At 39.6% G+C, this 15,456-nt stretch overlaps 1 protein-coding gene across 5 annotated transcripts in view; it reads left to right on the forward strand.

The window, feature by feature from the left end:
• The window catches only part of LOC106567549 (BRCA2-interacting transcriptional repressor EMSY), a 54,234-nt gene that overhangs the window by 17,112 nt on the left and 21,666 nt on the right, over nucleotides 1-15,456 (forward strand). For all 5 annotated transcript variants that reach the window (XM_014136993.2, XM_014136994.2, XM_014136995.2 and 2 more), the window contains one exon: nucleotides 15,240-15,376. In XM_014136993.2, coding sequence (XP_013992468.2) covers nucleotides 15,240-15,376 — 137 coding nt within the window. The remainder of the gene's footprint in view (nucleotides 1-15,239; nucleotides 15,377-15,456) is intronic.

A 15,456-nucleotide genomic window follows, 5' to 3' on the forward strand; every position in this document is an offset into this window, starting at 1 on the left:
TCAAACCACCAACTCACTACCCTGAGACAAGGCTGAGTATAGCTCCCGAAGATCTCCCCCACGGCACGAACCCAAGGAGGGCACCAAACCCGGGCAGGAAGATCACGTCAGTGACTCAACCCACTCAAGTGACGCATCCATCCTAGGGACTGGATGGAAGAGACCAGTGACTCGGCCCCCGTAATAGGGTTAATAGGCAGAGAATCCCAGTGGAGAGAGGGTAACTGGCCAGGCAGGGACAGCAAGGGCGGTTCGTTGTTCCAGTGATTTTCCGTTGATCTTCACACACCTGGGCCAGACTACACTCAATCATAGGACCTACTGAAGAGATGAGTCTTCAATAAAGACCTAAGGGTTGAGACCGAGTCCGCATCTCTCACATGGATAGGCAGACCATTCCATAAAAATTGAGCTCTGTAGGAGAAAGCCCTGCCTCCAACTGTTTGCTTAGAAATTCTTGGGACAGTATGGAGGCCTGCATCTTGTGACCGTAGCATACGTGTTGGTATGTACGGCAGGACCAAATCGGAGAGATGGGTAGGAGCAAGCCCATGTAATGCTTATCAGTAAAATCTTGATATCAGCCCTATCACTTACAGGAAGCCAGTGTAGAGGCTAGCACTGGAGTAATATGATCAAATGTTTTGGTTCTAGTCAAGATTCTAGCAGCCGTGTTTAGCACTAACAAGTGTGTTTAGTGTTTTATCCGAGTAGACGGAAAGTAGAGCGTTGCAGTAGTCTAACCTAGAAGTGACAAAAGCATGTATTAATTTTTGGACAGAAAGATGATTTTTTTTGCAATGTTACAAAGCTGAAAAAAAGCTCTCCTTGTAAGAGTCTTGATATGTTCGTCAAAAGAGAGATCAGGGTCCAGAGTAATGCCCAGGTCCTTCAGTTCTTTGAGACTGTACAGCCATCAAGATTAATTGTCAGTACCAAACAGAAGATCTATTTCTTTCTTGGGACCTAGAACTAGCATCTCTGTTTTGTCTGAGTTTAAAAGTAAAACATTTTCCACCATCCACTTCCTTATGTCTGAAACGCAGGCTTCCAGAGGGGACAATTTTGGGGCTTCATGTTTCATCGATATGTACAGCTGTGTGTCGTCCGCATAGCAGTGAAAGTTAGCATTATGTTTCCAAATTACATCACCAAGAGGTAAATTATATAGTGAAAAGAATAGTGGTCCTAAAACGGAACCTTGAGGAACACCGGAATTTACAGTTGATTTGTCAGAGGACAAGCCATCCAGAGACAATCTGATATCTTTCCGACAGATAAGATCTAAACCAGGCCAGAATTGTCCGTGTAGACTAAATTGGGTTTCCAATCTCTCCAAAAGAATGTCATGATCGATGGTGTCAAAAGCAGCACTAAGGTCTAGGAGTGCGAGGACAGATGCAGAGCCTTGGTCTGACGCCGTTAAAATGTCATTTACCACCTTCGCGAGTGCAGTCTCAGTGCTATGATGGGGTCTAAAACCAGACTGAAGCGTTTTCTATACATTGTTTGTCTTCAGGAAGGCAGTGAGTTGCAGCTTCTGTTGCCTGTTTGAGTGTTTGTTTAACCTCTCTAGGGAGTGTGGGACGGTAGCGTCCCACCTGGCCAACATCCAGTGAAATTGCAGAGCGCCAAATTCAAATTAAATTACTATAAATATTGAACTTTCATGAATTCACAAGTGTAATACATCAAAATAAAGCTGAACTTGTTGTTAATCCAGCCGCCGTGTCAGATTTCAAAAAGGCTTTACGGCATAAGCAAACCATGCGATTTATCTGAGGACAGCGCTCAGTACACATAACATTAGTAGATTAGTCATGAAAGTCAGAAATAGCAATAAAATTAATCACTTACCTTTGATCTTTGTATGGTTGCACTCACAAGACTCCCAGTTACACAAATGTTTGTTTTGTTTGATAAATTCCCTCTTTTATATCCAAAAACCACAACAGGCAGACGAAAATTCCAAATAGTATCCGTAAAGTTCGTAGAAACATGTCAAACGATGTTTATAATCAATCCTCAGGTTGTTTTTAGCCTAAATAATCGATAATATTTGAACCGGACAATAGCTTTGTCAATATAAAAGAAAAACAAGAAAGGCGCGCTCTCGGTCGTGCGCAGGAAACAGCTCTGGGGACATCCCACTATCCACTCACTCAAAGTTGTCCTTCTCCCTCATTTTTCAGAATAAAAGCCTAAAACAATGTCTGAAGACTGTTCACAACTAGTGGAAGCCATAGGGAACGGAATCTGGGTCCTATCCCTTTAAATGGTGGATAGGCTTTCATTGGAAAAACAGCCATTTCAAAATAATGGCACTTTCTGGATGGATTTTCCTCAGGTTTTCGCCTGCCATTTCAGTTCTGTTATACTCACAGACATTATTTTAACAGTTTTAGAAACTTTGGAGTGTTTTCTGTCCAAATCTATATGCATATCCTAGCTTCTGGGCCTGAGTAGCAGGCAGTTTACTTTGGGCACGCTTTTCATCCAGAGGTGAAAATAGTGCCCCCTACCCTAGTGAGGTTAACCTCTAGTCAACAGCCAGTGGAATCGCGTGGCGCGAAATACAAATACCTCAAATGCTGTAACTTCAATTTCTCAAACGTATGACTATTTTACACCATTTTAAAGACAAGACTCTCGTTAATCTAACCACATTGTCCGATTTCAAAAAGGCTTTACAGCGAAAGCAAAACATTAGATTATGTCAGGAGAGTACCCTGCCAAAAATAATCACACAGCCATTTTAAAAGCAAGCATATATGTCACAAAACCCAAAACCACAGCTAAATGCAGCACTAACCTTTGATCTTCATCAGATGACACTCCTAGGACATTATGTTATACAATACATGCATGTTTTGTTCAATCAAGTTCATATTTATATCAAAAAACAGCTTTTTACATTAGCATGTGATGTTCTGAACTAGCATACCCACCGAAAACTTCCGGTGAATTTACTAAATTACTCATGATAAATGTTGACAAAATACATAACAATTATTATAAGAATTATAGATACAGAACGCCTTTATGCAAACGCTATGTCAGATTTTAAAATAGCTTTTCGGCAAAAGCACATTTTGCAATATTCTGAGTACATAGCCCGGCCATCACGGCTAGCTAATTTGACACCCACCAAGTTTGGGGCTCACTAAACTCAGAATTACTATTAGAAAAATTGGATTACCTTTGCTGTTCTTCGTCAGAATGCTCTCCCAGGACTTCTACTTCAACAACAAATGTTGTTTTGGTTCCAAATAATCCATAGTTATATCCAAATACCTCCGTTTTGTTCTTGCGTTCAGGTCACTATCCGAAGGTAACTCGCGAGTGCATTTCGTGACAAAAAAAATCGAAATATTCCATTACCGTACTTAGAAGCTTAAATAGCATAAAAATTGATTTTATTCTCGTAAAATAGCGATAATATTCTAGCCGGGCAACGTTGTATTCATTCAAAGGCTGAAAGAAAAAAATTGAGAACTCTCGTGAATGCGCATCTCAGTCTCACTGTCCCCAGGCTGACCACTTACAAACTCTGCTGCTGTACTTTTGCCCAGAGACAGCAGACACCCCATTCCACTTTCTGGCGGCTTTAGAGAGCCAATGGAAGCCTTAGAAAGTGTCACGTTACAGCACAGATGCTGTATTTTCGATAGAGATGCAACAGAAGGACAACAAATTGTCAGACAGGGCACTTCCTGTATGGAATCTTCTCAGGTTTTGGCCTGCCATATGAGTTCTGTTATACTCAGACACCATTCAAACAGTTTTAGAAACTGTAGAGTGTTTTCTATCCAAATCTACTAATTATATGCATGTTCTCGTTTCTGGGCAAGAGTAGTAACCAGTTTAAATCGGGTACGTTTTTTATCCGACCGTGAAAATACTGCCTCCTAGCCCCAACAGGTTAATAACCTACTGATTCTGCAAGCACCAAGCCTCATGCAATGACATGTCAAGTAAAAAGTTTCACAAATTCGGCTGCGTTTAGTCTTTTCAATGCTTTAATAAAGGCTTTACACTTTTTCTCATTAAAACAGCTTCTCTGGTATTATTTATTTATTTAGTGTTTGCATTGTTCCAAACGGTCAGAAAAACTATAATTTAATCTACGCAGCACATGTTTGGCACACATAATATGCACGCAGTGCTTGCTTTTTATCTTCTTTTTCTTGATCTCCAGTATTTTCCACAACTTGGCAAATTTATTCCACACATCTTACTTTCCCTTCACCTCTTGAGCAACCAGTAAACATTCCCCATTTTGAGTTTTTGTCACATCCTTTGCATCCATTTTGCTCTCATGTGTTACGGTGTTCAGAGTTTATAACCAATTTATTGATGTGATATGATGCTATAGGTCAGGACATATTGTGCCCTATTCAGACAGGATTCATTTTACTGGGGTAATGTAATTATGTGCACAAGCACAAAACACCACATCTGTAATTTTAGTCCTGTCCAAATCTGCCATGTCAGTAATTTCTACATGGAAGGAGAGTAACAATTCCAGCCAGAATAACCTACTTTTTGGGGGCGAACTCCAATGTCCTCGGATAATACTAGTCCAGTGCAAATCGACATCCCTGTGTTTTAAGAGAAATGTCTGAGTTTGACAGGTGTTGCTCCGGTTTGCGCAAGAAAATAACTGATTCGATAAATTTAACTAAGTGCTGCGCATAAGCTATATATCAATACATGTAGGCCAATGAACTTTCACAGTGAATGCTTTTCTTTGTTTTTGTGCAAATTAATTTAATATTGCGAAATGCATTAGTAAAAAAATATTTCATGCAACCCTTTCTGTTAATAGATCGTAAAGCAGCGTACAACTAACCTAAACGTTTGGAAATGATAAGTTTAACTTTGTCATCCATAGCCTTATAACGCACCTCAAGTGCAATTGCACTGTTTAGCTCACATCTGAAGGCTGGAGGGCATTGTAGTACATACTGTGGATTGCTAAAATATCCTAATGATTATGATCACACTTCATCAATTCAAATATTATGGCGTCACTATACCAAAGATGGTTTAGAAACTTGAGTTATCAGTGTGACCCTATCACCTCCACATGTTGAAATGCTGTATCCCGTGTGGCTCAGTTGGTAGAGCATGGCACTTGCAACGCCAGGGTTGTGGGTTTAATTACCACGGGAGACCAGTACTGGGGAAAAAGTATGAAAATGTATAGACTCACGTCTGCTAAATTACTAAAATGTAAATCTTCACGTCATAACTTCACTCTTCTGTCATAACTGCCAATTTATTGAGAAAAAAAAACCAAATTGAATTACAGGGGTCAGTTGTAAAAAAACAGATCCTGTCAGAATTGTCCTCTGGAATAACGGACATTCTGGAGTAATAATTACATAACCAACGTTCTTTAGTAATATTAGTCCCATGCGAATACGTTTTTGGTCACGTGCATGCGATGCATACATGAGTCACGTAAAGAGAGAAAGGGTTAAAGGAATAGGGAATGTTTTTCCTAAACAAATGAGGGATTTCGGCAACAGAACTTTTCAGTCAGAAATGGCTCTAATTATGTTGCAGCTTCAGCAACACCTACAGCGCGATAAACACAGATGTTCTGTGGTGTTCTCTGCACCAGGGAGGCGAGAGAGAACGGGTGCTAGTCACATAGCAAGTGACTCTCTCTTTTTTTTTAAAGAAATTATTTTAAGAAATGTACACAGAGCAGCAAGTCTGAGCCCAGCCTGGCATAATCAAATCAATTGCTGGTTGGACTCCCTCTAGTCATTTTTGTGTCAATTATTGAATCAAACGGTGTGCTTAAATTATCATACAAGCTCAGTGCATATCATCAACTCAGCAAAAAAAAGAAACGTCCTCTCACTAAACTGCATTTATTTCAGCAAACTTGACATATGTTCATACAAATATTTACACAAGTTTCAACAACCTGAGACATAAACTGAACAAGTTCCACAGACATGTGACTAACAGAAATGGAATAATGCATCCCTGAACAAAGGGGGGGGGGTCAAAATCAAAAGTAACAGTCTGCATTAAGTACTGCTGTGCTTCTCCTCTTCATGGACTGCACCAGATTTGCCAGTTCTTGCTGTGAGATGATACCCCACTCTTCCACCAAGGCAAGTTCCCGGACATTTCTGGGGGGAATGGCCCTAGCCCTCACCCTCCGATCCAACAGCTCCAAGACGTGCTCAATGGGATTGAGATCCGGGCTCTTCGCTGGCCATGACAGAACACTGACATTCCTGTCTTGCAGGAAATCACGCACAGAATGAGCAGTATGGCTGGTGGCATTGTCATGCTGGAGGGTCATGTCAGGATTAGCCTGCAGGAAGGGTACCACATGAGGGAGGAGGATGTCTTCCCTGTAACGCACATCGTTGAGATTGCCTGCAATGACAACAAGCTCAATCCGATGATGCTGTGACACACTGCCCCAGACCATGATGGACCCTCCAGTTGACAGTGAGAGAACGTTTATTTTTTTGCTGAGTTTTTGACCCACCGCCTCGATTTGGTCTTATGTAGCAAAATTTGTAATCTTTTTTTTAAATTATTATTATTTTTTTTTTACATTGGATAAAGGTAGAGACTCGGAGCGAGAAAATGGTATCATACATTGCAGTTGAGGAACAATGGGGACAGTAATTCTGCTTTGAAAGTTGATAAACTTGTAATCTCATTTATGAGAAAATGGCCCTTGAATGGTTCATCTACTGGAGCGCTCTTTGTCTACACCCATTCTGCATCGTTCACACCCTCATAAGCCTTAGCCCCACCCATCTCTTTAAGGATTCACATGTGAGGCCATGTGCTAAACAGAGTGAGTAGTTTAGTAAACATCCAACGATTTCAAGACTGAAAGTGGACAAAGTAGTAGCCTACAATAAGGGAAAAACTCCAGGTAAAAATACACTTTATCTAGTCCTTTGCCTGTATCCTAATCTGACTTTGGTGCAGGTAATGTTGTTGTTCACATTACCATCTCTGGTAAACACACTATCAAATAAAATCAAAGTTTATATGTCACATTCACAGGATACAGAAGGGTTATGTGAAGGAAATACTACAACCACCCCTCAGCCACATCTAGTTTAGTGGATAGGTCACTATTTTCTAGACATGTAGATAGATGGCCGTAATCACCCCCAGACGCACCCTGCTAACTTGATGGGTCATGTAATCATTTGGCGAAGTTTATACATGTAGCTAGCTAGCTAAACAATGAACTGGCATAATCCAAACTCGTACTACTACCAATACAAACATTGTCATAGCTATTTTATGAATCTGCAGGTAGCTAAAGCTTACAACTAGGTTCAGTGTTAGCTAGCTAGCTAACATTAGGCTTTAACTAGCAATGCAAATGGCTTTCTGACTCAAATAATATTGCTACACAGGTCATACACGTAAAGTTAGCTAGCAAGCCAGCAAGCTAACGTTCACTAGCTAACAGTATGCTTTAACTTGTAATGAAAATGACTTTCTGATCAAATTAGATATGTATAATATCTGAAAATATAGCTAGACTCTTACCCGTATACATGGATGAATGCTTCACGGCAGACCAAAACCATTAACTCAGTTTTGTTTGTAGCTTGTTTGGCCAGTGTTGTCAAGTCTCTCCGGTTCACACTGACTGTGGCGTGTGCAGAAAGTAGCCCGTCACTTTTTCTAACTGATCTGTCCATTTAACGCCTGCTAAAAATTCAGGGCATCAGTGTTGTTGAGAAAAGTAGCTAAACTTTTGTAGTTCCCGATGGCTAATGTTATATCTTTCAAAAACGGTGTGGTAGAAAGGAATATCAACACATACTGAGCATGCTACATGGCAGACCAATCCAAACTAATCTCATGTCCAGCCCATCCATTATCTCAGCCAGCCATGCCTAGTGGGAAGGTTCCTGTCTCGTAATTTAAGCTCGTTATTTATTTTACTGATGGAATACAAGTTTGTTATTAATTCACTTGGAAGTTAACCTGTTGGGGATAGGGGGCAGTATTGACACGGCTGGATAAAAAACGTACCCGATTTAATCTGGTTACTACTCCTGCCCAGTAACTAGAATATGCATATAATTATTGGCTTTGGATAGAAAACACCCTAAAGTTTCTAAAACTGTTTGAATGGTGTCTGTGAGTATAACAGAACTCATATGGCAGGCAAAAACCTGAGAAGATTTCATGCAGGAAGTGGCCTGTCTGACAAGGTGTCGTTCTTCTTGTCTCTGTTTATTGAGTGAGGATCTTAGCTGTCCCGTGACACTTCCTACGGCTGCCATAGGGTCTCAGAAGGCGGCAAAAAGTTGAATCGTGGGTTTGCAGGCTCTGGCTGAAACAAAGCAGCGCGTTTGGGTAGTGGCTGGTTACAGTACTGTGAGACTCAGGCTCGTGCCCGCGTCGACCGAAAGGTTTGTTTTTTTCCTCTGTTTAGCTAAATGGACATTCCCGGTCGGAATATTATCGCATTTTTACGAGAAAAATGGCATAAAAATGGATTTTAAACAGCGGTTGACATGCTTCGAAGTACGGTAATGGAATATTTAGATTTTTTTTGTCACGAATTGCGCCATGCACGCGACCCTTATTTACCCTTTCAGATAGTGTCTTGAACGCACGAACAAAACGCCGCTATTCGGATATAACGATGGATTATTTTGGACCAAACCAACATTTGTTATTGAAGTAGCAGTACGGGGAGTGCATTCTGACGAAGAACAGGAAAGGTAAGACCATTTTTCTTATAGTAAATGGGATTTTGGTGAAGGCTAAACTTGCCGGGGCTCTAAATAGCTAGCCCTGTGATGCCGGGCTATCTACTCAGAATATTGCAAAATGTGCTTCATCCGAAAAGCTATTTTAAAATCGGACATATCGAGTGCATAGAGGAGTAATGTATCTATAATTCTTAAAATAATTGTTATGCTTTTTGTGAACGTTTATCGTGAGTAATTTAGTAAATTGTTAGTAAATTCCCCGGAAGTTTGCGGGGGGGTATGCTTTTTCTGAACGTCACATGCTAATGTAAAAAGCTGTTTTTTGATATAAATATGAACTTGATTGAACAAAAAATGCATGTTTTGTATAACATAATGTCCTAGGTGTGTCATCTGATGAAGATCATCAAAGGTTAGTGCTGCATTTAGCTGTCTTCTGGGTTTTTGTGACATTATATGCTAGCTTGAAAAATGGGTGTCTGATTATTTCTGTCTGTGTACTCTGCTGACATAATCTAATGTTTTGCTTTCGTTGTAAAGCCTTTTTTAAATCGGACAGTGTGGTTAGATTAACGAGAGTCTTGTCTTTAAATAGCTGTAAAATAGTCATATGTTTGAGAAATTGAAGTAATAGCATTTCAAAGGTTTTGAAAATCGCGCCACAGGATTCAACTGGCTGTTACGAATTCGTCCCGCCGGTCCCATAGAGGTTAACTTGTTCCAGAACACATTTCTGACCAAAAATGCATTTTTATAAAATAAATAATGTTTACGTTCAAATGGCTCTCCTGTGATGTGCGACATACGCCTAGTTTCCTGAAACGAGTCACACATATATATATATATATATATATATATATATATATATATATATATATATATATATATATATATACATATATATATATATATACATATATATACATATATATACATACATACAGTGGTGCCTCCTTTAAAAGTTGTGAGCTTACACTGCGGGATTTAGAGGTACCCAGCGTCATGGCTTTATTGCTCCAGACCACCGCGAGGCGGAGTTAGAGCACTCATTATATGCATTTGGGTCCCAAGGTTTTTATATGACCAATCATATCGAGTGGTTCCAATTTGACGCGAGCCACCTGTCCCTGGTGACTTTCTTCAGCAAAGATGGCTGACAAAACATGGTGGAAGCAAATGTAAGTAATTATGTCATAATGAGTCAAGCAAAAAATGTACAATTGAGAGGAATATGTTAGTTAATGTAGAGACAAACGATTGTGCATATTTTTTTGGCAAAGTTAATTTATGGAAATCTTTATTTTTTTTTCTTCGTCTCAATCATATCCGATACCAGGTGTATCAAACTCCATTATTTGAATGATGCTATGTCTGCATGTATGTATTACAATTATACACTTCAACAGTGTTTACCGGTCCTGGGACATCAATGATTACACATTGTAACTATGCAATAGACTAGAAACATGATTTAAGTAAAGGCTGATTTGTAATTCGTATATACAGAATAAAAAACAGTACATCCTGCCAGCACACCCACAAGCGAGCGGAGGTGGAGAATGACGCATGGAAGAGAGTGAGGAACAAGATGGGAGTAATAATCCAGGCTATTTGCTCTGAGACTGGCAGAATAATGTAATGAAACAAGCAGGGAGCAGGTTTCAAACTCTCTTGACATTCTAGCCCGAAGTCCAGCACGCTATCGACTGTGCCCAAATGTATTAATTGGGGTTGGGGTGATTGGGGCTAAAAAAAAAAAAAAACGTATCAATTGGAATCTTTAACATGTGGAAAGGGGAAAAAGTATTATTCGTTTTTCACAAGCGTAGCAGGATGGGTTATTAGCTGAACAATAGACTATTCGACCTTTTTACTAAAGAATTGTCTAATAGTCGAGCTAGGTGTGAAACCCCCCGCCTCAGGCTGGACTGAGGGCTTGTACGCAGGTCATCACCGGCAACAACGTCGCCTATGGGCTCAAACCCACCGTCGATGGACCAGACAGGACTGGCAAAAAGTGCTCTTCACTGACGAGTCGTGGTTCTGTCTCACCAGGGGTGATGGTCGGATTCGCGTTTATCGTCCAAGGATATGAGCGTTGCACCGAGGCCTGTACTCTGGCGCAGGATCGATTTGGAGGTGGAGTGAGAGGACGTTTCTTTATTTGCTGAGTTTATATAGTCCCTGGTTCGAATTCGGGCTGTATCACATCCGACCGTGATTGGGATTGCCATAGGGTGGTGCACAATTGGCCCAGCATCATCCGGGTTTGGCCGGGGTAGGCGTCATTGTAAATAAGAATTTGTTCTTACCTGACTTGTCTAGTTAAAGGTTAAATAAAAAAAAACAACTGGCGGCAACTGCAGCGCAATCAATAGGAGGTGAACAGTGGCTGGTGCTGAATATATAGCTAACTTGTTATGTTTTTTTTTTTTTTAGGCCTACTTGCAATTGCAACTGGTCAAAAATGTATCATCCTACATAAAACAATGTAACTAATAATGAAAAGTGCACATTTGTAAATCCCAAACTCTAAAAGTAATTGAGAAGGTAGATACAAATTGTGACATTGTGGTAACAATAAAGAATTGAAACAGGATGCTGACTTTTCATATCTGTAGCAGGTGTAGCCCATCATGCAAATGTTAACTATTAGCAGGACAATATACTTTTTATAGCCCGGCTACTCTTGTGAAAATCCCTCAAATTAGAATTCGGTTACAATCAAATGCCGACCGCATTATCTACTAAGAGAATTCTCTTCGATTATAATCACAGTCATGTGTATCCCACCCAAGCAGACAGCTCTACGGCCCTGAAAGAACTTCATTGGACTCTATGTAAACTGGAAACCACATATCCTGAGGCTGCATTTATTGTAGCTGGGGATTTTAACAAGGCTAATCTGAAAACAAGGAATTAAACACTGGTCTCGCGCGTGCCCCGCAGGGATTCTTTAGCTAAATAGCCCAGTACTGTGCTGCCGACCGTCACGTTGTACAGCGCCATATTTTCCGTTCCATCCTAATTGAAACCCAGAGGGTTTTTCTTGGATTAGAAAAAACATAATATTAATTAAGCAAGTACAAGTCAAATGTTTGGACACCTACTCATTACAGGATTTTTCTTTATTTTTACTATTTTCTACTTTGTAGAATAATAGTGAAGACATCACAACTATGAAATAACACCTATGGAATCATGTAGAATTCGTTAAGAACAAATTCTTATTTACAAGGACAGCCTACTCCTTCCTCCCTGTCGGGGATTTGAACCCCGGTCTCCGGCATTCTGCAGTACAGACATGGCCTGCGCTCCCTTATGTAAGGAATTAGGCACTTTCCCATGTTTACTACAGTTTGTATTGTAGACTGCACAGTAGCCTAATCAACAAATGCAGGTGGCGTATTTCTTCAAAATACTTTATCCAAATGTTAAAGCATATACTGTACAGTACTGTATTTCTTCATCTGCATGCTTTCGTTAATCAAATAATGAGAAAATTACTCTTTCAAAATGCAGATGTTGATTTAGTTATGGATCCATAATGAATTACTATGGGAATAAATGTCACTGATTTACAGAATTATTGTAACAAAGTTGCCTAATAAAGGAAAACAATTTAGAGTCATCCGGTCCTCATGCTATAGCCTACTCCCGACCGTATAGCGCCATATTTTCCATTCCATCCTAATGGAAACCCTGACACGGAACCCAAACAAGCTGCGCACGTGCACCATCGTGCATAAATATATTTTGTCCCCCAACACCAAACGCGATCACGACACGCATGTTAAAATATCAAAACAAACTCTGAACCAATTACATTAATTTGGGGACAGGTTGAAAAGCATTAAACATTTATGGCTTGTTAGCTAGTTAGCTTGCACTTGCTTGCTAATTTGTCCTATTTAGCTAGCTTGCTGTTGCTAGCTAATTCGTCCTGGGATATAAACATTGAGTTGTTATTTTACCTGAAATGCACAAGGTCCTCTACTCCGACAATTAATCCACACATAAAACGGTCAACCAAATAGTTTCTAGTCATCTCTCCTCCTTCCAGGCTTTTTCATCATTGAACTCCAATGGTGATTGGCATCTAAACTTTAATAGTATTACCACGACGACCGGCAAAACAGTTCGTCTTTCAGTCACCCACGTGGGTATAACCAATGAGGAGATGGCATGTGGGTACCTGCTTCTATAAACCAATGAGGAGATGGGAGAGGCAGGACTTGCAGCGCGATCTGCGTCAGAAATAGGAACGACTTCTATTTTAGCCCTTGGCCACGCAGGCGCTCGTGCGCAATAATTGAATAACATGAATTTCTAAATTTATTTTGCGACGCGAGCGGTGTGGTCAGCCTATGAGGATTTCGTTTTTCATTTTTTTCTTGGAATAGAAACACCATAATATTAATCAAGTTAATTAAGCCAAATTCCTTTATCAATCCCATATACTATGTTATTACAAAAAAGGTTTTAAATTATCTGGTTATGCCAATATGGAAGACTTTCAAATGCTTCTCAAAGATGCCCTCTGGTGGTCAAACTAGCACTAACTTGCATTTAACAGAAAAAATGCCTGACAATTAGATAACGTGCCACAGATTGCTGCTGCATTCCGCAAGGTGTGCTGCAGTATGACGCAACTTTTAAAGGAGGAACCACTGTAATCAATACACAATTAGGTTATTTGATGCAAGGGTATTTATACTTAAAAAAAAAAAAATTATTAGCCTACATTATCACATCTTGCTCGCTCGAGAAAGGCAATTTGGCCCTGGCTTGCAAACGAAATCCCCTGCGTCATCTTGTAAATGATTTGTGATTATTCTATCTATTTTTGAGAATGTAAATGTAGGCTAATAATAAATGTCATAATACCATATTGGACATTGAGCATAAATTGCATTTTGATAGCTTAGGTACTGATGCATCTGTCTATTATATCTGATTTTACAAGGATATGTTCACTGTCATCTGGCTACTGTAGGAAAGTTACAATCTAATGAAATATTTGTTACATAAATTAGCCTTCATCCCGTATGTGTAATCCTCTGAAGTGGACGTTATGTTGCACACTCACTGGTCTTTCCCTCTAATTTTAGAAGACATATTTTGCCGTAATGATCTGATCACACCATGCAACGAGGGATGTAGCCTACAGTCAGAGACAAGATGGACAATGTTAATTGGCAGGTGAAATCATGTCCAATGGGGTTGCAAGGTAAAAGTGGGAAGTAGGATTAGGTTGCCTCCTTTCTTCCTTGCTTGGCAGTTCTCAGAACCCACAACCCAAATGTATCACAAAATGTATATGCCATATCTCACAATCGATTGGACTTCACAAATTTAGTATTTTCGCTGTGACATAATGTTTTTTGCGTTATTCCACAAAATTCTATCTAGCGCTGCAGTGAGTCGGGCGCAGTATAACCCTGTGACGTAGCTCTAGCTCGCTCTCCCTGAGTGAGAGGGGTGTGCACTTTAACACACAGTCCAACAATGAGTCAGAGGGGTTTAGGAACATGGACACATTTTCGAAATGTGCCGATATTCCCCTTTAAGTAGCAGCCTACCTGTTGCCTCTTGGTGTTGTAGCCTGTCCTTCCCATTTAACTTTTAGTTCTGTCATTTTATTTTCATCTTCCATTGGTTAGCCTAGATATCTCCTAATAACTTGCCACACTGAGGCTCTAGCTCTGACTGTTGCCTAGTGCCGATTTGATGACTTGTGATTGGACGACGACCGCAACAAGCTACACAGATCACTCTCGTGAAAAACGAGAGCAGCAGCAGCATAAATGTAAAAATATATATCTTTCTCCGCGGGATGTGCGATGTAGACCATCTACATTTGGAATTTGGGTCTAATTTATGTTTTTTTTCCCTTATTGTTTTAAAGGAAAATAACGTTATAAAAAATTGGCAATTTCCTTATTCGTGTTACAAGAGTTGCAAAGAGAAGGAATATAACCAGTAACGTTTACAGAATTTTGGAAGCTTTCAGGGATTTTGGGTAATTGTCATAACATGTAAAATATTTTTTTTTAAATGAAAAATAGAATCACAAAGCTGTGAAACATTATCTTATGTATAACCCATTACCATTGCTGTTTAATACAAACATTTCTGCGTGTGTTATTTTAGTACATAATATCTTTGTTGTAAATGCTTTTGGCCTTAACTGGTGTAACTAGTGAAATAAGTCAATAGTTGGAAGAAACTCATGGACAACATGGACACAGATATAGAAAAATATATTAATACATATTTTAAAAGGTTAAGTAAATTACCAACGTTTACATAGATTACCAATATTATCTGTTAATTACCAAAAACGAATTTTAAATTCTGATAATATTGATAAATTACCAGGTGTTTTGCAACCCTAAGTGTTACCAATTCTGACAGACAATTCTGCAACTAAATGTTCAAATTATAGTGACTTAAAAGGTTGTGTTTTGGCAAACCTTTTAGATCTTCTTTGCCCCTCCATTGCAGGTACAACAACTAAGATCACCACCATTCCCATGACGTCCAAACCCAATGTTATCGTGGTGCAGAAGACTACTGGCAAAGGAACGACCATCCAGGGTCTGCCTGGCAAGAATGTGGTCACCACATTATTGAACGCAGGGGTCAGTTCAACATTAATTTTTTATTATTGATTAAGCCATTTTTGTGATGTTACATTTTATCTAGATTGTAATGATTTATT

The sequence above is a fragment of the Salmo salar genome, chromosome ssa13 (assembly GCF_905237065.1).
Source record: "Salmo salar chromosome ssa13, Ssal_v3.1, whole genome shotgun sequence".
NCBI classification, from domain to species: Eukaryota; Metazoa; Chordata; class Actinopteri; order Salmoniformes; family Salmonidae; genus Salmo; species Salmo salar.